Genomic DNA, 24,388 nt, shown 5'->3' on the forward strand with positions numbered 1-24,388 from the left:
TTCATTTAACTAACTTTAACATGAATGACAAAGAGTGTATACACCTACACATACATTAGGATGTATTAAACTGTATTGATATTGATACTTTCTTTGTGGTAAAAAAAAGTGCTCTCCTTTGATCTCTGAGGATAATCTTCCTGTCAATAGCATGACGTGAAACAAACTCCACAGGCTTGACCTTCACATAATTCTGCATTGTTTGAGAAACATGATGATGTGTGATGATGATGATGATGATGATGATGATGATGATGATGATGATGATGATGATGTGACCGACCAGCAACCACCAGATAGCTCTGGTTCCGTCCATCACTTTACATTCATCATTTTCATCCAGATCAATACTTTCAAGTAACTAGTGCTGTGAATGCTGCAGAAGCCTTCATGATCTGGTGCGGAGAAAGGAAGAATATTTATGTGTATTCTAAAAATGATAAGTAACACTAATGTGTAAGCATAGCAGACCCCAGCCGGATATTAGTAATAGCGTACTGATGATTTTCTACTCAGCTTGATTGATGAATATAAGTTTATTCATTTCTCCCGTTTCTGTCAATCCTTCTTCCAAAATCAACGTAAGAGCTACGAAACACAAAACAAAAATTAGCTCTTAAAAGTGTCAACACGTTTCCTAACATTAACATCTTAATACATACATTACATCAAACAAGTTAACTAAAACAGTCAAAAAACATATAATAAAACCCAAATAAATCATAAAGTACCTTGTTCCCATTCCAGCGAGGTGCTTCGCCGTTCATACATTGTCCTTTTAAATTCATGCACCATTCACGATACTCCGTCATGTTTGACGTGCATCAAAATGGAGTCAAGTTACAACCGTTACATGTACTTTCGGTCTCGCCAGAAGGCCTTCAAAATAAAAGCACCCGAAAAATACAACACTTACAAAATAAAAGCTTTCAAAAAAATAGTCACTATTATAGAACCTGTTCAGGGTCAGTTACAAGCATCAGACTCTGATTAATTGGCACAACACAATATGTTGGTTCAATATGTACATTGAGCACTACGTAAGAGATGCTACTGGACGAAACATCTTCATCTTCCATGTTTCTGTTGCAATTTATTATTTCGAAAAATAACCATCTCATCCCAGAATAATATAAATAAAATGTGGATTTGACCAGCACTGGTTACTTGAAAAGGTTGATCTGGATGAAAATGATGAATGTAAAGTGATGGCTGTAACTTGAGCTATCTGGTGGTTGTTGGTCGGTCGCATCATCACTCTGTTTCTTAGCCACCATCAACATTTATTCTAGTTTACAATCAGCTGTTGCCAAATTGGCTGTGTGCATCCTTATTGGAGCATTTCTGGTCACTACACACCCTATAGAAAAAGTGAAGACAGTTTGACCCCTCAATTAAGGTCAATGTTAAAAGTGACATTCTTTAGACTTTTATTGAGCAGTTTTGATCGACGTTTCATACAAACTAAAAAGACTATAACCAAAACCTGGCTTCGTTATTTAATTTTGTGTTAGCCAAAGCCATTATATCATGTACCAATGCAGCAACAATGGTAAAATGATAACAACATGCTTTTATTCCCTTTGTCTAATTTGACATTTCATAAAGAAAGAGAGCACACTTAAGCTGATCACAATGTCAAATCATAAAAACAAATGTAAAAGAACATGCTGACATTTTAACCAAGAACTGCATGCTGTAAGAATGTACATTTATGTCTGGAGAAGTCCATTACTGTAAGGTCAATGTTAAAGAAGAAAGAAGTGTCATACACCTCATTCATGGTCAGACAGACACACAACTTAACATTGCAGCAAAAACTTAGATTTGACACATATGAGAAGAAACAGAACTTCAAAATAAGGCACACTTTACACTTTAAACTCAGTAATCTAAACTTTGGAAGTAAACGATTTCGTGGACTTGTGCGTTTCTTAACTGAAATTTAAACTTTGAGTTTCATAAACCATGACACGCGATAATAAACAGGATCTGATGGAACTGAAATGTTACAGGATCCTTGCTGGATGTTATTATGTAAAAACCTGATGTTTTTTTCTCAAGCAACACGTCTGTAATTTATTGTTTCAACCACTGTAGTAGTTGCTCCCTTAAAGTTCAATATCTTTCTAAAAATACAATCTTAGATTTGTACGAGCAGAATCCTAAAGTGGAGAGATGTCAAAGTCAGACTGAAAGAAAGAGTCGATCAGAGTGAACAGATGGCTGCAGTAATCACATTATCAAAGTCAGTAATATGAGCTTTTTGTTTGTGCTTCTAGTTTCCAACCTAACATCTTCATAATACTAAACATCATAAATTTGTTTTTGTTTGTCCCGTTATCGGATTATTAGCATGTTTTTTAGCTTTGAATGTAAAGAATGTCTGGTTGATCAGATCTCTGAATGATTATATATTTTGATATTTTATAGTATTGCATTTTCTTCAGGCACTGACTGTTTTTAACATGCATCAGAAATGAACTTGACACTAAATACTAAAATCTTTCCAATTCACCATTTTACGACAGAAGAAGAAATCTCAAGAAGATCTGTTGCAAATAAATAAAAAGACAACAAGAAAATTGAGAAACACTTGAAACCATTTTGACAAGACATGTGGAGAGGAAGGGTGATAGAAATACTCAGTTTAACATTGTTGTACAGTATAAACAACAATAATTCAAAAGCGAGACCGTGAGTGGGAACTACAATGTATATAACTAAAGAGGTCAGTAAAGGTTGATATATCTTGTAGGGGATTCATATCTGCATTTTGATAAGAGATACAAGGCAGGGTTTATTAAAATTGTGTCGAATGACGAAAACAGATGTCCCAGAAGAACCTCGCTCTACTTTAATTTGACTCAAGGAAATTGATTCTTGAATGACATTAAAAACAAATCTATCTTTCCCACTGCCTGTGTAATTATTGTTGTTTGTAGCAGCAACAACAACAACAGCAGTTGTAGTATAGGCCCGATTGGTATAGCTGATATTTTTGTTGTTGCTGTGGGAACAGAAAGAGAGAAACGGTCAAACAAATATTATCATGATTATTATTAATAATCAAAGTAAGAAATGCAAGACATGTATAGATGTCGTAGGACATCATAAAAAAGAGATGATCTTTTTCCGCAGAGACTTTTAAGCATCATCTGTTCTCGCCACATGCTGGCAGTAGAGTGCCAACAAACAGGAAAAAGCTCCTCAGTCAACATACTGTTCATTAACAATACAACTATTTTTGATAATACTCTAAATAAACAGAAACAGTACTTCATAATTAGTATTTAAATCGATACGTGCGGTATTAGAACAATTATTTATTCTCATTTGATTATCAAAACGATGAAACGCACACATATATCCAACAATTGTGTCATGTCATGCAAAGTGATTTATAACATCAATTCAGTTACATGTTTAAAGATGTAATGGACATTATTTGGAGATCAAAAGTGAAATGTTTATTGTGAAATAAAGATCTGTGTGATAGTCTATGTTGCTGTCTGTGCATCAGCAGATGTTGATGTCCTGTCACTGTAAATGACGGTTAGACAGGGCTTCATGAGAGGCACTAAAATCTTGTGAGAAGTCAAGTAAATATTCATAGCACAATAATCTAACAGTGGTATACATTGGGCAGTGGCCAGTTATTTAGCTGTCAGACAAAACCATAAACACGTTGTTTTAAATAAAAGCAAATAATTCAGAAGTGACACGTAAAACTGATTGTTTGGCTGTTGGGCTGTGTTCACCCTTAACAGCTGGGCGAGGACAGGCTCTGCTGTCTTCTAATTCAATATAATCCTGGCAGAGAGATGTGAACATGCAACGTTATACCTTATTTAACTCTAACCCAATCTAACCATCTGCTCTTCCTGTGGGATAAAGTGTCAGTGAACAATGTGTACAGTCAAAGGAAAAATGTGTGGCCTTTTTTAATTGTGGCATTTTCAAAATCCTAAAATGAAAGGCTCTTCTGTAATTGAATTACACTCAACACTAACACGACGTTAGCTCAAGTATGTGGAAATAATATGAGAACAGATTTCATTTAGATTTAAGAACAACAACAACAGAGTAGCCTTGAAAGTTCACTCAGCTCTTCATAATCTTTAAAGCCATACAAGAGACCAAATTAAAATGAATACTCTCACAGATCAAAATGCTATTGGTCAATGAGTAATAAAGAATGAGTTAAAAGTTAAATGTAGACTTGGGTCTTGGTTAAAAGATTATAGCCAAGCAGCTGTATTCTTGATAACCTGTTGTGTCTACAACAACAAAACAACATAGCAACACAACCAGAGACGAGGCAACAGCACAAAAGGTCAAGCGTCAGACCAAAGTAATCTGAGACTAAACATGTTAACATGTCCAATGAGTGTCACAGAACACCCTTCAAGTAAAAGGCGTGATACTCTGCTGCTGCGAAATATATGTCTTTATCTAGACCCGGAATACAGAGTTGTATTGTTGCTGTCTTTAAAGGAGGTCAAGCAACAAAATAGCACTTATTGGATGTTTCACCAGTTAATGGTGAATAATTAGTGAATGAGCCTGTGCAGAAGGTGTTGTAGTTACTTGTATTTTCAATATGTGTCGTTCCAGCTGTGCTGTAGGTAAGGGGCCTAGAATGAGCTTGAAACTGTAGACGTTCCTTTTTTTGTATTGATTGATTATATTTAATATATATATATATATATATATATATATATATATATATATATATATATATATATATATATATATATATATATATATATGTATATATATATATATATATACATATATATATATATATATATATATATATATATATATATATATATATATATATATATATATATATATATATATATATATATATATATATATATAAGGTGCTCATTGGATATCCTGGAGTGATATTTGTTTTTAATTATGTTCATAGTGAAAAAAGCTGCCTCACAGCTGTACGTGGAGCCAAACATAGTTTAGGTGTACGCTACATTAGCTTCATTCCTCAGACCCGGGCAAGCTGTCTCCAACACCATTTGGAGCCAGAAAGTGGCCGGGTCAGTTTCTCTTTCAGGACTACATCTGCTTGAAGATCGATCAGTTGCATCTGGAGAGGCCCAACAATTGCCCCCTTAAAGTGTTGTGTGACATCTGTGAGAGCAGAAAGTTTTTGAAAAAGATTTTCAGCCTAAATTATGTTTTACTTTTTTGTATTTGTCTTTCATTATAGTGATATATATCTTTGTTAATAACATATGCCCCTCTGCTGGGCCCTGTTTCAGGAAGCAGGTTACTTAAACTCTGGGTGTGTTAACGTGCTAACTGACTCTGTGATAACAACATGCTCGCTAGCTTAGTTTTTAAATAAATATAAAACAATCTGACTTGACTTCTGAACTTGCTAAATGCAGGCGTAGGTAACGTATTCTGGGGTTTGAGTGTGATGCAACTGCCACACTGCTTCCTGTACAAATATGTCCTCCTCCAGTTTACCCTTTGCTAATCAACAGTACAGTACACTTATTAGAATAGATATGATGAATACCAGTCTAAAAGAAATAAAGAACCCCCATGACAACTTTTAAAAAAACAAACATCTAATATTCCTCTTATTAAGTGTCTCCATTTAGCACCCTCGTTCATTTTGTGTTTGGGCTCCCAGATGCCCGGATAACTGGTTTCCATGACAACTCCCCTTTCACTACAATTGGCTCCACCTTTTATCGTACCAGAGAGGTTTGCACTTCAGTGCAAGAGTGCTCTCCTGTTATACATATTGATCTGGCAGAGACTCCCTCTTCTTTATTAGCTCGCTGAATAGACTTTTTTTTTTCTGAATGAGGAGTATTATTCTGGCATTTCTGCATTTCTTTAGATTTTGTCTTTGAAGATACCATCATCGATGAAGCTTTCATTTTAAATTATAGAGTTGTATTGGAATTTTTTTGATCCAGACGGTAGAGCAAGATTTCACCAGAGAGCAACCTCTCTCCAGTCCGGACAGATGATTCTTCATTGCTGCTGTTGGTATATATATATATATATATATATATATATATATATATATATATATATATATATATATATATATATATATATATATAGATATAGATATAGATATAGATATACCGCCATAGAGACCTTACACTGCACACAATATATTGTCATATGTCGATCCATCCATTCAGTTAGTGGGATGTCTACTCATTGGTTTATCATGAGTATGACTGCATTTTTCTGCTAACCCGAACTTGAGTTGTTTTGGCCAAATGTTTATTTTTTTTCAAGTCAATGACAAACAACATATTTAATCTTTAGGTATAAGGTCTTCAGTAACAATCAGAAATGAAGAATGTGGTAAACTGATGATGATCTGTGTCGTCAACGCTTTGGTGTGAATATCACCAGTCAGCTTCAAGCTGTGTCTGGTCTGTTTTAACTACATTTCAAAAATTATTGTTGAATAGACATAAGCAGTCTTGCCTCTCGTCTCAACAATACATTGCTGCAAATTAAAGCGCAAACAAAAGAAATACATTCCTGTAGTTCATTTCCCTGTGCCTCTTGGCACAATTCAGAGACTTCTGAAATATTCTGTTGGGGTATCTTAATAATCTCTACATAATCTTGATCAAACTGGTCTAATTGCACTGAATGATTCATGAGACATTATAATGAGCAGTAAAATGTAGTTGAGCCACATGAATCTTGTTAATTTGGATTCTAAAACTGTAATTAGAATAATTGCAATCAACGTGCATACCATTTATGACTATGATATATAAGGCTATTAAACCAAATATAAAGCCGGGACAAATAAAGTGACAGCACAAAAATACCCTTAATGTTAAATTATAAGTTATTTAGGTATGCATGCTCTTCATGAGCAACCAGTCGCTCCATCCTTTCAGCCAATTCAGAGGATCCCCATGAATATGAGGGGAAGCTAAGAACGTGCACATATGTTCATTATAGTTAATATTAAGGGGGCGCCTGCTACTCCAGCCTACCAGACATGCAATTTACGTTTCAGACGTGACCTTTCTGCTGCTAAAGAGCTTTCAGGCCTCCTCTCAAAAGACGTAGAGTGTTTCTGAGTGACCTCTATTGTGGGCTCCTGTCAGCTGTTTTTGAATGCTAATCAACATGCCTGTTATTCAAGCCAGACTATCTCTGGAGCTCCACCAATCACATCACAAGATCTGTTGCCTCTTCTATACTTTGCTGTGGCTATGAGCGCAAAAGAAATTAGAAACACCGCAAGAAAAAAGCTTCAGTCCAGGAATGATTACTTCTGTGTGAGAGCTGTCACCGTCTCAGCAGAGCTAAAATGTTGTATAGTCACCTTTAGACAATTATTTCAAATGACATGTTTACATCATTTCAAACAGAGCAGTTGGACCAGATATACAGTTAGCCAGCGTCTCCACAAAGTTAATGGTCACTATCCTCACTGAGAATTGTAATTTCATTGATTATCTTTTGCGACAGAATGAACCCTGCACTCTTTCCTCAGTGATGCCAACAATGAGGATGAGCAGATAAGATGAGCAATGATGACTGAACTCACTGACAACCTTTAAACTTCCCTTTCCTGATGATAATCAGCTGTTTCTCTCCCAGTAAGGGTACTGTATATTTTCATTGGCCAAAACATCAGTGTATTTCCAATAGTCTGCTGCATTGGAATGACAGAAAGCCTGATTAATAACTGATTATGGCATTAGTAAAAGTTGTGCTTTATATACTATTACCTGCTGTGAAAAATATCTATTACCAGTGATTAACATTTGCTAATATAAGAATGTATGCCATTTTTCTGTTGCATCCTCATAGACCGATTTACCCCATTTTACAAATCTTGTCCCAATATATTTTACGCTCTTTCTGAAATTTTAAACAATCTGAATAAGCAATAGTGAGCTGAATGGGCATATGAGTTAAAAGACTAAATATACTGCTTCTTTCCACTGGCCGATCAATCAATTAGTCACCTCCATCTGCACTTACACTATTCCCACCACACTTGTATCCAAAATGCATTGTTCATATATTATTAAATATATATTTATAGTTTACATATTCCTCAAATGTTATTGTTGATGCTTAGTTCATGTGTTGTACTCTGTTGTCTTATATATATATATATATATATATATATATATATATATATATATATATATATATATATATATATATATATATATATATATATATATATATGTATAAGACGTATATATAAGTCTTATATAATATGTCGGTACAATATGTGAGTGTATAACACACATATAAAGCTGATTCTGATGAAATGTGCACTTTAAGACAGCTCCTGTCAAAATGTTTAAATTTCCCTTTGCATTGAGGAAGTGCACGAAAATGTGACACTTTCCACATCCTCACTGTTGTTGATCCTATTTCAGTCTCCATCGTACACAATGTGTGTGTTTCAAAAGGAGAATTGGTGTGACCCACAAGTACTGCAACACAATCCATTCCCATTGTACGTGAAACCAAACTTTCCCATTAAGTGATAAAGAGGCAGCATTACAGCAATTGTTCTAAAGAAAAGCTTTTGGCCTGGAGCAGACTCTATTCACTTTTATGAAGAGGAAGATAATTCAGTGAATTTAAGAAACACTCAGACATCTTCATGAGTTTTTCTGTAACTGATACACTAAGCGCACCCATGAAATCCTTTTATTTTGCATGGGAGGAGAATGTTTGTGTCGCTGAAGATAACTCCAATATGCTAAGAGCTCTCTTTTCATCACTTATGGGTGTGGCACCTTTTGCCATAGAAGACCTAAACCTGTGTAAGATATAATGTGGTGTATCATTCCATGAAAAGCCTGATAACCTCAGATGTTCTTATACTGTCTGAATCTACCTGTACTCCCCCTGTTTGTTTTAGCGCATATCTCTTTGAGCCCCCGACTATCCCAGACTACCCTGATGGGCCTGCGAGGGATAAATGGTGCACCTTTGGTGATTCTCATGTCTTATGTGGAGCTACTGATAATGAGCAAGATCAGGATAATAGCGTCATCTATTTGAACTTTTTCTTCATGTGTTTTGTTCACACTTGCTGGTGGTCTAAAACTCAAAATGCAGTTATCAAAACTTTAAACCTAACTTTTTTCATCACACAATTCTGTTTATTTATTTTTTATTACAATTTTTTTGTCTTTATCCTATCTGAAAATGTCAAAGGCATAGCCATGTCAAGGTTGATTTTAATGGGTAGTGTGTTGGGTGTGATCTGGATGAACATATATGACAAGAAAGACAAAGAGATGAACATACATTCATATTACTCATTGATCAGTCTTGTCTGCAATTATAAAGTACCAGTTTTGAGCAGGATTTGCTGTTTTGCCACCAGGAACACGGTTTGGTTGCATCACCTGTATTCTTAAAACCTGATCTCTTGTTTACGACAAAGCATCTGAACAATGAAGAAAAACTGTAACCTAGATGTCTAGACGTCTTTTGAAAACCTAATGCCCCTCTGGACAGGTTGGATTATGTCAATCCATTGACAATGTATTTCATCGCTGATTAATGACATAAACCTTATTAATATCTATTTGAATCCACTGTAACTGACGTGTATAAATATTGGCTACAACCCGTGTTCTCAGGGTAAAACTACCTTTTTACTGCAAGTATTTGATTCTAAAAGTATAGTTTAGGGGTAAAGCATAATTTTAACACATCCCACATTATCCACTCCATGTCATTATAGATATGAAACTGTTGTTGTATTTTTACATTTTAAATTGTATTTTTACACACTGCATTGTTGGCGAACTGCAACAGCTTTATGTGTTTCCATTGCATGAAAAAACAGAGGTCAAAGGTTTGAGTTGATCAGGAAACACAGTGTAAGAACTATAACTCCTTTGGCTATATACTATGTGTATTGGTGCAGGAATATGTAGCGAGGTAAATACAATTCCAATAAATTTAGCTTTTTTTTGCAAAATTCCACTGATAAAAATGAGTTATACCATAGATTTAGAAAAAAACATATTAGTACTGTGGCAAGGAAAATCACACTTAGTTTGAAGCACTGTCTGTTGTGGGGACATGAGGAAAAGTAGGATGAATCTTCAACACTTCCCGATTAACTGATTTTGTTGAATTATTCTGAAAGTGCTGATTCTTTACGAAATACTTTTGATTTCTTTTTTTTTTAGCTTGCAGTTAGATATCCATGACACCATCTATACTGTGGTTTTAGGAGGCTTGGTTCACAAAGACTCGCATAAAACTCTCTGTCGTTCCACTAGTTGTGATTTAGGTCCTCTATAGTAAGGTCATTGGAGGGTAATGAGCCTGTTGGTGACAGATCTGGGCTGCGTCAGATCCTACAGGAGGTGACAGGTCTTGAGATGCTCAGAAAGAGGTTGTACAGTATCCCACAGGCGAGGTCCTGGGGTCAGCACCCGGCCTTACAGGATTAACACACCTGCCACCAGCACAATGAGGTCTAATGAGCGCACACTGGCGGCCCCAGTCCGTTAGCAGCAGGCCAAGTGCTCTCTGAGTAGCTCACACCTCAGCCAGGTCCTTGAAGTCCTGGATCCTGAGGCAATACCTTCATTAGTGACTTCATGGCGGATCACTCTCTGAGGCCGAACAAAAGGAACAACAGGAACGCATAGTGACACATTCCTGGGATTAGAAAACTCTGGCCAGTTGAGCCATTAAAAGAAGTTTTTTTTTCTTCGAGACGTTCAAGGAATTTGCTTTGACTACAGGAAAAATAATAAATGTCAATGTAATTAATCTGACAAGGTTAAAGTAATGTTGATATGTTTCAAAATACCAGAGGCATCTGGGTGCCTAACACCTAGAAAGTGGAAAGATCACATAAAACCTGCAAAACATAATTAATTAATTAATAATTAATTAATATTTGAATGTGTGTGTGTGTATATATATATATATATATATATATATATATATATATATCTGAACGTGAGCAAGACCAGAGAGATGGTGGTCGACTTCAGGAGGAAGACGACAGCTCCGAGACCTCTGAGTGTCCTGGGAGAAGACGTGGACATGGTGGAGGACTACAAGTACCTGGGTGTCTCCATCGACAGCCGACTAAACTGGAAGGCCAACATCACCGCTGTCTACAAGAAGGGGATGAGTTGACTGTTTTTCCTGAGGAAGCTTCAATTCTGCAACGTGTGCAGTAAGATGCTGGAGATGTTCTATCAGTCGGTTGTGGCCGGTGTCTTATACTTTGCCATTGTCTGCTGGGGGAGCAGCATTGGAGCCGGTGACACCAACAAACTTAACAAACTGGTTAAGAAGGCCGGCTCCATCATCGGCTGCAAGCAGGAGCATCTGGAACAGCTGGTAGAGGAGGACACTGAAGAAACTTTTGTCCATATTGGAGAACCCAGACCACCCTCTCCACCAGCTCCTGCAGGGTCAGCGGAGCAGCTCCTACAAACGACTCATCACGCTGCGCTGCCACAAGGACCGCGACAGGAAAACATTCCTTCCCACGGCAATACGACCGTTCAATAAATCACCTCTAGCCAGATCTGTGGATTAATTTTCACTGTACAATATATATATATATTTTTTACACTATATATATATATATATATATATATATATATATATATATATATATATATATATATATATATATATATATATATATGTTACTATATTTTACATATTTGCACATTTTGTACTCTCTGTTTACATTTTATTTAATTTCCATTCACATTTAACCTCCTGAATACACTGCTTTTGATTTAATTTCCGTTACATTTTATTTCATCTCTGAATACACTGTATGTATATATATATATATATATATATATATATATATATATATATATATATATATATATATATATATATATCTTGTTAACAGTGGTAAAATAGCCCAACAATGTATGTACAATGTGCATAACTGTAAATACCAATAAGCAACAAACCCCATAAACAAACAGGGTTTAAGCTGTGTGGTGTAGCTTCTGTCTCTCTGGTTGTGCTCACAAATTTATAAAAAGTGCACTGCCCTAAGAGAAAAAAAGAAGACAATCTAAAAAAAAAAAAATATTTCGTGCCTTTACTTCTGTTTCGCAAATTCAGATTTCTTTAGATTCAGATTAATCTATGCGATGCTGTTACCCAGGTCTCTGACAGCACTTCCTTTGATTTTAATCTGCTGCCAACACATCGGAGTATTAACCTAATCAGGTCATAATTAAATTATGACATTTGTGTAAACACATGTGAAAGTTTCCTGTGAAGAGGATATTCTTTAATTGTCATTTCCTTATTTAGACAGTTGATGAGTGGACTCTTTATTGAGTTAACAGAGGTGACATGATGATTTAGTGGCCATGCCGAGACTTCTCTCCTACTCTCCTCTTAAAACATCAAACCCTCTGCTTTGTTCATGAAGGGCTAGAGTTGGGGAGTCCTGCTGCCTATAAGTGACCTACCTCCCAACTGTTCACCTTTATGACCCCCCCGGTAGAAAGAGTCAGATGGCAGCGACGCTTCAGTGACTTTAACCTCTGATAACATGACCTGTGAACCCTGTGATGACGCCAGAACAAAGACTGTGACATTTCCTTTCTTAGGGCCTGACACGACTTTTGTTAGCGTGCAGAGGGACGTGAGTTGAACATGTGTATTCACATGCCAGAAAAGACTGAATTTCGGATGCAGTTTTGTGATAACAGACACAAATAGGCTTTCAGACGTAGGAAAAAAAATATTTTATGACAATCTTTAAAACCTATTGTGTCTTTTACCATGCCAGCTCAGCAAAAAGCTTGAGAGGAGGACACGTCAGAATCCTGAATTTCCTCTCGAGTTTCTGGGGACACGTCACATAATCCAAAGAAGACATCCATGTTTTCCTCTGGGGATACTGTACGCACGCCTATTACATTTGTGCTTGTCAAGTGTGAGATAAGGTTTTTTTTTTATCAGGTCAGGCTAATTTATGTTCCTCTGTGTAACAAAGTGGCAAATGAAAAAAGAGCCAGTGAGTGCTGCTGTGTGTCAAGAGGCAGGAAGGCCGCCATTCAGCAGGCCTGTAATACAACACTCCTCTTGTTTGACAATGACGCTGCCCCATATACAAGCCACGTAAGATTGCGTGTGTGTGTGTGTGTGTGTGTGTGTGTGTGTGTGTGTGTGTGTGTGCGCGCGCGCGTGCATATTGTATATATATATATATATATATATATATATATATATATATTTCCTTCCTTCATGCTCCTATCTAATGGAGCTAGCTCACAAGACAATTCCTGGGACACAGGTAGTAACTTTAATGTATTACTGTGTATTCAAGCTGCACTTTATCAAGAGTGGAAACTCAATACTTTTTCTGATGCTGTTTTAATGTTTTCTATTCTTTAGCACTGAGCTAAGAAACTATACATGAATACAGCAATGAGCAGTGATGTCATCTTTTCTGTATAAAGTTAAGCAGGAGTTTTTCAGTGGCTGTAACAGATGTTATGTGTACTGTGCTGAATATAAACGGAGCCTTTTTGCCTTGAACGATGTTATATGGCTACAAATCTAAATCAGAACTTTGTCATCTGTACAGTGTTATTTCGAGTTCAGCTCAGACAGCAGTAATATAAAAGCGTCTACCACGTTTCATGAGCTGAAATTATACTATATTTGTTTGACAATAGCAACTCTGAAAACCAGAGGTATAATTATTTAGAATTAACCAGTTAATGGAAAACTAGGAGCACATGTTTAGACTCAATAACACATGAGCCTGAATATGTGGAGAATAATGAATATCATACAATGTGAAAACACTACTGTTAACATTAAACTGTGAACTATATATCTGCAGCAATAATAAACCACTTATATCTATAGGATATTAAGTTATTAATAGGAAAAGCACTGATACAACTTTTCTCTCTTGATACAATACGCTACTGATCCAATAGCAGTGTTCTCTTTTCCACATTTAAAATCTGTATACTTCTTGAAGCTCATTGGAATAGTTTTTATGATTGAAGCCATAGAGGCTGTGATATACAAATTATGTTAAGGGTCACTGTGACTGAATCAATAGATAGTAGAATTTTTTGATTTTTTTGTAATGAAACTGGCAAAAAATGTTGCTTTAATGTGGATCTGTATCGTCAATCCGCTAAGGCCAGAATCAATGACAATACCTATCAGGCATCATTAGTTATCACTAGCCTTGGAGGTCAATAATATTCGGATGCATCATCTTTTTCCTAATGACCACGGAAGAAGCCTTGAAAGGGCTCTCAGTTGCCTGGTTTAGGACCAATGTGTTTTCTTTCTTGGTAAATAGAATTAGTCATGCTAGAAATGTTTTGAAAAACAGTTACTCAAGAACAGGCAATTTGGGAAAATTAAGGGTAAAGTGTCTTCCTTTTTTTAAGCAGTTGACAGATTATATGTAGGGGCTGTGTGCTGATGTCTTAACTCTGAATGACCTAGTCACTGATCATCTGGGGAATAAAGCTTTCATGATGTGTCTCTGCAGTACAATGTCTTCTCATCTGTTGGAAGTTATTTCTGCTTGAGATGTTTCGATGTTATTATGTGTTCTTTATCACTCGGTGTCGGGGTCACAGTGATCGCTGAGATGTTGTTCACAATCTGCAGAAAGATCCCAAACACCTTTGACTTTGTGTTTTGGCTGTGTCGCCCTGCTGTCTCTAAGGTATTTATTCAGATGCTGTGAAAATGATCAGAGAATGATTTCGGCATCATCTCTTTCGCTTTCCTGACTCGAACGTCCAAAAAGAAACAAATAAGATAAAGTTTCAAAAACAGCTTTTATTTGTATGTAAAAAAAAACAACTTTCTTGGTGAGATCAACATGTATTACCCCAACAAATAAAAACATATAGTTCTTAGATGGATGTTATAAACATATATGATAATGTGAGGATTGTCATGATGTCATATGAAGATACAACATAAAACACACCATAACATAAGATAAATGCAGTTTGTCATCCATGTTTACTTCAGAGTACATACGATCCCTGAGGCTGTTGAGGTTGAAAAATGATAAGCAGTGTCAGATTCATCCTAAACCAGTGACTCCCACACAGGGTGGCTGTCTGAGTCCTGACTGTGCAGAGAACTCAAGCCAGTGTCTGAGTCGTCGTCATTCACACTGTGATCTTTGGACAGACCCCTGGCCTGCTCCACCCACTCGCTTTTTCTCTCCAAAGTGCTCGTCATCCCCATCTTATCATCTGTCCCGTGGCTGCATCTCTCCTCACTGACTGTCCCTTCATCTATATCCAAAGTGTTTACTTTCTCCAGCAAATCCCTCATCTCCTTCTCCCTCGCACCGCAAATCTCCTGGGTCAGCTCTAAATCGCTCTTAATAGCTTCTAAATCCGTGTTGAGGCGCAGACCGACGTATAAACTCGCATCTAGTTGTGTTCTGATCCTCTCTTCTTCCAAAAACAGCTCGTTTTCTGGCGCTGTGTCTGCCTCGGTGCCGGACGGGGATGCTGCGCCCTCGCTCTGCAGCTGCTCTTTCCTCCGCTGCATCCAGCGGTGGTTCAGCTCCTCCTGCACCTGCACCGTGAAAATATCTATGAGGGCTTCCTGCTCCCACAACTCCTCTTGGAGTCGAACCACCTCCTCACACTGCCGGACATACTCTTCAAAGTTGGCAAGAATTTCAGCCGAAGACATTTTGTCACCATTTCGACTGGAAGCCGCATGAGCATCCAGTAAATACGTGTCTTGTACATAATTAAGCCCGTGTCTTTTAATTCTGTCAAAATGCACCTTTGCCTCGCACATTTCGATGTCTGTATCCAGCTCTGTAATCCTCTGGATTTGCTGACGGATGGTATGATCCTGAGAAATGACAAGATGGACCAAAGTTTCCATCTTTTCCGCAGAGGAGGCGTCTCTCTTCACTCTCTTTTTATTGATCTTCTCCAACTTTCTGAAAGCTTTCCTAACAACACGACGCTGTTTCTCGGGCGGGATGCCACCCATGGGAGACCTTGCATCATTGGTAACACAGGGGCTGTGTTTACTGAGCACCACGCGCGCCTCTGCGCTCCGGGCTCCGTGGCTCGCCAAAGACACCTCGCTTTTCACCAACACAAACTTCACATTCCTCTGCTCCTCTCCCCACGCCACCCAAAGCCGCAAAATCTTTGTTCTGTTCGGTAAAATCCTCTCGAAACCTCTCCATTTCTCCACGATACAGTAAGACTGTGGGCATGCAGCTGTGGAGAGGCTGGGCTGTGAGTGCTGGTCCTCCAGAAGCACTTTGACAACTTCAGCGCAGGTTGTCCGCTTTGACAAGCCGAAGACAAGTTTCTCTTCTCGGCAGACCCACAACGATATCTTACTTTCCTCCATCGCGATCATCTGTTAACCCGTGTTTCTTCTTTTCGTTTAAAAACCCAACTTAAATCCACATTTGAGGAGGAAAGCGCAGCCGTGGCATCTCCTCTGTGCATGCGCGCTGCGTTCCGGACGCGAGATGTTGATGATGGAGCTGAAGGTTTGAGGTCTCATGTGTCCTTCTGTGCTCTTTCATGGGGCCACATTAAGGTCTTCTCTCACGAGGCTGCCTCTGCTGTGATCACATGACTGCCACCAGTAAGCGTCAGCAACCCGTTATTATTTTCTGTGACAGTTGGAGGTGTATGATGGTTATTGTATCCAATGCTCTTAATGAAATGATAAAGGGTCCTCGCACCGTTTAAACCTTGACCTAAGTGTTCATTATGAAGATGGTTAACATAAAATATGCTCAATTTGGTTTCAAAATTGAACTGAGTACAACACAACACGTCAATAAACATTCAACAATTCATGATTTAAGAACATAGAAAAGGTAGCCTCCAAAGCTGAGTAGTATTACCTCAAGTGCCAATGGGAAATCATATCATATATATATATTTTTTAAAGTAAATTAGATTTTATAAAATAAATGCATGGCGTTTGAGCTTGCATTTATTTTAGGGACTCCTGAGGGAAACACCTGGTTTCCTTCTTTGACTGCTTGTGTTCATTTACAAACAGTGAATGTACTGACAGTACAGACCTGTTTAGCATAATAATCATAATACCCTTTATATAGCACCGTTTTGTAATGTAATGTTGCTTTCCAAAGGAAAAGCTATATGCTAAAGTAAAAATGAATCAGCACCACAGGACAGCTAGGTGACCTTGTGCCGGGTTACACGTTTGTGTTCGATGATCTGAATATTCAGTCAGTTTGTTACCGTTGATCTGAGTGCTCGGGGACAAATATTTGCCGCTCCTGCACGCTTCTGATGCCCCTCCTTTCTACTTCCTTCCGCTGAAATGGATCATGATCATCTGGATCATGTATGCCTACTACTCATTATATGAATAATTTCTGTCATATTCATTGAATGTGCTGTAACTGGATGACGTTGTTCATTCAGGTCACATTCATCCTATTTTTTGGAGGGTTTTTCCTGATCCGATGTGAGGTCCCAGGACAGGGATGTTATGTGTACAGATTGTAAATGTTGTAAATTGCACTTGTGAGTTTGGGCTATACAAAATAAACTGAACTGAATTTTGGATCATATAAATGACACCTTCAGGTTAACCACATGGGTTTAAAACGCCCGCCAAAAAAGAGTATTCACTGAATGTTGGATAAATGTAAGGTAAAACTACTGCTTTGCTTGGTCTGATGATGTGTTTAAAAGGAAAGGGATGTCTTTTTAAAATGCAATAATTTATCATTTTGAGCCTTTTAGCCTTTCATTTATTCATCTTTATCCGTCTCATTGAGCCTTTCAAATTTCAGCCTTGGTGGGTCATAAATATATGAGTTTAGGTTGCAAAGCACACTGCTGCTCACCTTCGTCTTCAAGAAAAGCCAGAGATCCTGAGCATTTAGGGGTCGTCAAGGCTGCTGCTCCAAGTACTGGATAATCTTGTTGTGTAAGAGGTGTGCCAGCTTTTACTCATGCATCTTGTGGTGTCAGAATATATGATTGGTTTTATTCTTATGGCGTTAGGATTACTTTGTGTGTGAGAGAGGGTCACTAGTGGTTGGTATACACTGCAGAGTCTTGTCAGACATCCATCCATCCATTATCCAAACCGCTTACCCTGTTTAGAGTTGCGGGGCACTGGAGCCGATCCCAGCTGTAAATGGACAAGGCAGGGTTCACCCTGGACAAGTCGCCAGTTGTCAGACCAGAGCCCAAAAAACTAATTTGCAACCTGAAAGCACTGTATCCTCTGAATATGTCATATCTCATAAAGTGTTGCTAATCTTTACCTGGATTTGCACGATTGTTAATCTTCAACAACTAACAAGAGTACTGTAGATTGGAAAATGTGTCTAACTAAAAAACCCATCCCAGTGTTGACAACTCTTTTCCAATGAAACTAGTTTTCCACACACTCTAGATCAGTGGTTCTCAAACTTTTTCTGTCACGCCCCACTCTGGAGGAAGGGAAATGTTCGGGCCCTACTGCCCCAACAACATCGGAACAAAATGGTACAACATTTTGTGACTTCTCCATCCTTGTTTTTTCAAAAAGTATATTAAAGAAAATTGCATTAAACAAGATTTCTCCATCAGACAAAAACTAGCATGTGCAATCACTTTGTTAGAACAATGCAAATAAAGTTCTATTCGTGCAAAACATAACTAATAATTGATAAAGAAATTACTTATTGTGGCTGTAAATAACCTGTTATGCACTAGTTTCAAGATGATAACAATAATGTTTAATCTGTGCAAAACAAAAGGAGTGCAGATGTATGAGCATTATGTTGTGTCAGTATTAATGGCTGCAATAAGCTGCTTTACTCTACAAATATTTTTTAAATGGGGTTGTTGACTTAATACGGCCACTCTCAACTCATGCTCAATGTTGAGCTTAAGTCTGTTTTCTGTTTTAAGAGACGCAGCAGCAGAAAAGACCTCACGGAGATCTCACAAAGGCTTTTAGCGAAACACCAGGAATCGGTGAGTTGCACATGCACATTGTAACCTTTTAACGGCGTACGTCAAGAATTACACAAAAGTACAGGGGGAGAGTGTTCGTCCTGAAACCACAAGGTAGCCGATGGGATCCCTGGTGCCCATAGTTTGCATGTTGAAGTGTCCTTGAGCAAGGTACCAGAGGGTCATGCCCCACAGTTTGAAAACCACTGCGCTAGATGGTTCGTTACAGTGAAAACGCTTTATCTCATGACATCGCAAGAACAAAGCTGCTGTAGGTAAGTTGCCAAACTGACTGCTCGTCGATTTAAAGAGACTTACCTAATTAATCACGGTGAACATATACTAAACACACCGCTATTTGTTTTAACAGACAGGACGGGCAGACGCAGGTCAGTCCAGTTTCTTTTGTCAGAGTATTTGATTAATTGGTTTCTGTCGGAATGTAAATATAATTTCAAAGAATATATCAACATGGTTTTTAAAGAAGATGAACAACCCTATCATTAAAAGGCATGATATTGGTGCAGTCAGTGCAACATGAAAGTACAAATATGCAGGATCACTCAGAGCACACGTATGCACATCGATGGCCTTGAACTCCATCATCCAGAATAAATCATTTTGCTGGTACTCCCCGCAATTCAGGAACTATTAGTCTAAGTATAAAGTGGTGTATAAATTTACATATGATGGTGCTACATACTTCAAAAACTATTCAGTTTTCTCCTGGCCCTTTGGCACCACTTTATATTAAACATTTTTTATCAGATATTCTGCAGACAACATGTTGGGTTGTGAGTTATTTTACGTGCCTTTTGAATTGCCAACTTGAACTCCTTGGACAGAGCCAGCATTGCCTATTAAGGTTTACTCCAAAAACACAGGAACAAACGCTATAATTAAAATATTATCTGACTTTGTTTTTGTCAATAACATGTGTGAACAAAGCAGGAAAACAGAAAAAATATTTTCAATTTTAGTTGACAAACTCTGAATAATTATTGGTTGATCCTTTTCATATTTGGTCTCTATTTCTGCTGTCAGTAGATGACAGCGACAAAGGTTTTCTTTCTAATGTTTTATGTGACAGAACTTTAATTACACACAATATACTATTCCCTGGTGCCTCGACTAAGGGGTTTCACTAAAAACAAATAGTGACGTTTCTTCAAATTAAACAATGTCTCCCTCTGGTGATGGTTTCTGTCACTACAGCAGCATACATAGAAATATGATATAGTTGTTTTACATGTGAAACAGGGACACAGACGGTTAAATATGAAGCAAGTGACAGGCTCCATCTACTGTTGAGCTGAGGTGTCTGCATTTAAAGAGTTAAATGGGGCCTCAGACTCATGCAATACTGCTTTCTCAGTTAATACTCAAACGGTGCCGATTGCTTCCGAACCCTGAACGTTTGACTGAAGTGACAACACAAGCAGGCAATCTATTTTCAGATTTATTTAACTTCAATATTGTATACATACAAAGTATCTAGAAAGCTAAAAAAAAACTACCATTATCAAGAAGGCATCATAATGTTACGGAGCAAAGACAAGACCAAATGCACAGAAACAGAAACATAGCAGAGCTTCTTTTCTCTCCTTTGCTCCCAACACTTCACTGTCATGGATACGAAAAGACATCACACATCTGTACCAAGAAAAGCTAAGATATATAATTTTGTACAAAGCACCTTTTTACAAAAAAAAACAAAACAAGTCTGCACACAAAACCCAAATGTGTGTATGACAACTATATGTGAGCTATGTGAAAAATCACTTTAAAGCCACCATCTGGAAATGGTTATAAGACAAAAAGGTACCAGTACCTACTCTTTTGACAGAATTACAAATAACAAGAGCTAAACTGCTGATATGTTTATATCATGAGTCCTCGACGTGGGTGATTTTTTTTTAATGTGTCCATTTTCTCCTCAAATGGTCCACCAGACATTCGTGTCATCGAAAGTGTCAGTCCTGCTGTTTTAGTGTTGATACGACATGTAAAAAAGTACCAGCAGTGCAGCAGCAACATCATTATACCACCTTATTGGGCTTGCAATATACAGACAATGTCATCACAAAACCAAGTACAACTGGATACAAGTACAAGAAGAAAACATCTCACTAGGTAATCAATAAATGTGAACAGATACACGGGGTAAACGTAAAGAAAAGAAAGCCTATTAAAACTCCACAGTGTCCACAGGACTGTGGCAAAATACTGAATGATTGATTGAACTTTATCTCCATCCACTAAAGACATTGTCTGCAATTATTTAGAGCTTCTTCCATTAAAATACTATATAATTGTATGAGTAGCTATGGTCGTTATGGTGCAAAGCATCAACCTTGATGTTTCTGAAACAGCATCTCAAACAGGTTTTGGAAACAATTTCAACCACATTAAAAGGTATATGATTTGTAGTATACACTCATTAAATAAAGTTCCCTTTTTTGTTCTGAAAGATAAATTATAAAAGCTTGTGTCAGTCCCTCGAGGACATCACAGCTGTGTCTCAAAGGTAACCTTGTGATATTTTCACATTGTGCGAGTGCGTGAACGCAGAAGAGAAGAGACCATGTTTCCTAAAACCTTTTTAAAAACACACTTGAACCTGCAAGTGTGCATGGAGCAAACAGCTGAGGTGTCCGTACGAGTTGACATCCTGCATGCAGTCAGCAGCTGTCTGTTATCATCAGGCCTTTCAGTCTTTGACCTCAAGCAAAGAAATTGTTTTTCTTCAAATACATCATTTGTGAAATCAATGAAAATGAATATATCATTTATCTCCCTCTCTTTTCTTTTTTTTTTAACCAGTAACCAACTTTCCTCCTGCTGTCATAATAATCCTTAAAAAAGGCAATGTGGTGATTGGTTTCATGTATGTCTCATTTTTGGTCTAGCAACATTGAATTTAAAATTTCTGTTTGATCTTTTTGAAGCTGGAAATTGTATACCAAAGGCACTTCCTTGCTACCATGCAGGACAGGACAAAAGATTAACTGTATCTCTGTATTTTTGGTCTTTTATGACAGGAAAGGCAGTCAGTCTGTGTTTATAGTACACTCTTAGAAAAAAACGCTGATAGAACATTTACAGAGTTAGAGGAAAATATAACCTGTGTTATAACCGTTTCTGAGCTTAAATGTGCACACTTGAACACAAACTGTATTTATAGGAGTGTATTGGAGAAAACATAATTTTGCAGATGTGAAGATGTACCACGTAACATAGCTGTATGTTATTTTTGCCTGTTTGATCCACAAAAGTGATATTAAAACAAAGCAATGGGTAATGTTAGTGTATTCTAAGGCACTGTACATCTACACTTTGGCAGATGAGATTGTGGATTTCGTACAGAACGCAAACATAAAAGAGTCTTCCTGCGTAGAGATCACAGTTCAAGGGGCATCTTTTGGAGTTCTCACAGCTATAACATGTTTAAGGCTCGAGATCGGCGTAGGCCACAGAAACATGTGAACATCGTGTGAACATGAAGGCAGCACCACTCTGGTTTGGAGTTCTTACACCAGCGTCCCAGAGGGAAGCGATATTTTGAGCCTTTAAGGGGGCAAAGCCACAGTGTACGAAACAAAGGCCTTCTGTCTAAACGTGATTCATAGTGTACTGATTATTGAAGATATTCTTCTCAAACCACAGCTTGAACAGAAAAAAAAAGTAAGCATCACTAAGGCAAGTCCAAGCGGAGGAACAAAGTGCTTTTGGACAAGATGAGAGACTTGTTTTGAGTAATTTGCGCAGTACTTTTACCCATCTAAAATCTAAACTCCTCCCGTCAGTTGTCACAGAGAAAAGACTTATCGCACAGAAAAGGTGTGCCGCACAGAAATGCTTAGTAGTTGGTAAGACTTTCTACATTTAGAGAGCAGATGCAGGCAAAATTATTTTAGTATTTTCACAGTGCAATAATTCTGTTATTAGTGTCTAAGACTTGAAGTGCTTCAACAGGGATACGCATACCACTGAAAGCAGAGTTTCCTTAAAAGAAATAGCAGTAATTCAGCAATATTCATAAGCACTTGCTTCCAACGGTCCATGTAGTGTTTTGTTAGTTATGTTTCTTTGGAAAATCTATTGGCTGTGGGTGCATGTCTGTATATCTACAGTATGGATGCTCACAAATGATCAACTACAGACGCACGAAAAACACTCAAACATATTACACAGACCACATCAGGCTGCTGAAAGAAAAAGCCAGCATCCTTTTTGTTTCTTCTTAATCTACACAACAAAGCAGAAGAAGACAGCACACATAGTTCCATTTACCAAATTAATCTAGTAAATTCTTTTAAAACGGCCACATTTATACCCAACAGTGACCAACTCAACATCTTTTAAACGAGAATCCTTGTAATTAAACATAAGACAACTGTACCGCAATTCACAGCTGCAGTCAAATAACAAACACTTTATATTAAAACAAATGTATAACAACTGACTTCACCCAATACCATGACCAAAAAGCATTGTAGGTGTGACTTTCAGGTAGAGGCACTGCCACTTGTCTTGAGGTTGGTAAGTCCATGAAAAGAGGGGCGATTAGGGGAGGGGAAGCTCGGAGGCGCTCATTCCTTTACCAGTCTGTAGATATGATGTTGGGCGCCGTGCTCGCTGTTTGAAACCTCAAACACACACGCCATACACAGCAGTGTCTCCTGGGTGTCCCTATTTGTCACCACCTGCAAGAGAACAGACGGTGATTTTCTAGTGGCGAAGTACACGTGTTCAAGGAGTTGCCATATATTTTAAACAAAAGACACAGGTATAAAATCAAACTCGACATAGTTCACTGTTTATAAGTGCATTCTGTATATTGAAAAACACATAGATCACAAAGAATAAATGACAATAGAAATGTTTTATATGTAGAAAGTCAGCAGTCAACAGCTTTCAGTTACTGGGTGGAAGTTAAAGGGTTAAACAAGGTTCATACCTAGATTTGGGGTTTCTACAACAACATTTTACTGTGCTTTGATGTTTAAAACACATTATTGTTCTCATACCATACTGTCTGTATGAATTTACCTGTATTCCCCCACAGTCTGAAACACTTTGTTTAGCATCTGTCTCCTCAGCCCAGCTCAGATATAGAAAAACTGGTACTATACAATATGCGTCAGTTTTAGTTCCTAATGAATATTTTAGAGCTTTTGAAGATGTATTGTGCGTGTGTGTGTGTGTGTGTGTGTATCTATCTATCTATCTATCTATCTATCTATCTATCTATCTATATATATATATATATATATATATATATATATATATATATATATATATATATATATATATATATATATATAGTTATAATTTCCAACATAAAGCCTTGGGAAACACCTCTTAAGGCTTGAATGAATAAATATTTTTGAGTT

The 24,388-nt window shown here is 37.5% G+C and overlaps 2 protein-coding genes across 6 annotated transcripts in view; both read right to left on the reverse strand.

Annotated features, from left to right (window-relative positions):
- Positions 1–15,099: 15,099 nt before the first annotated feature.
- rassf10b (Ras association domain family member 10b) lies at positions 15,100–16,413 on the reverse strand. The gene has a single exon (XM_068596056.1). The coding sequence runs from the start codon at positions 16,411–16,413 to the stop codon at positions 15,100–15,102; it is 1,314 nt and encodes a 437-aa protein (XP_068452157.1).
- Positions 16,414–20,455: 4,042 nt separating this feature from the next.
- tead1b (TEA domain family member 1b) overlaps positions 20,456–24,388 on the reverse strand; it is a 50,153-nt gene continuing 46,220 nt past the window's right edge. For all 5 annotated transcript variants that reach the window (XM_068596016.1, XM_068596014.1, XM_068596015.1 and 2 more), the window contains one exon: positions 20,456–23,698. In XM_068596016.1, coding sequence (XP_068452117.1) covers positions 23,585–23,698 — 114 coding nt within the window. In that variant the 3' untranslated portion in view covers positions 20,456–23,584. The remainder of the gene's footprint in view (positions 23,699–24,388) is intronic.

Source organism: Clinocottus analis, unplaced genomic scaffold, assembly GCF_023055335.1.
Source record: "Clinocottus analis isolate CAN_PGR_092001 unplaced genomic scaffold, fCliAna1.0.p SCAF_33, whole genome shotgun sequence".
In the NCBI taxonomy this organism is placed as follows: Eukaryota; Metazoa; Chordata; class Actinopteri; order Perciformes; family Cottidae; genus Clinocottus; species Clinocottus analis.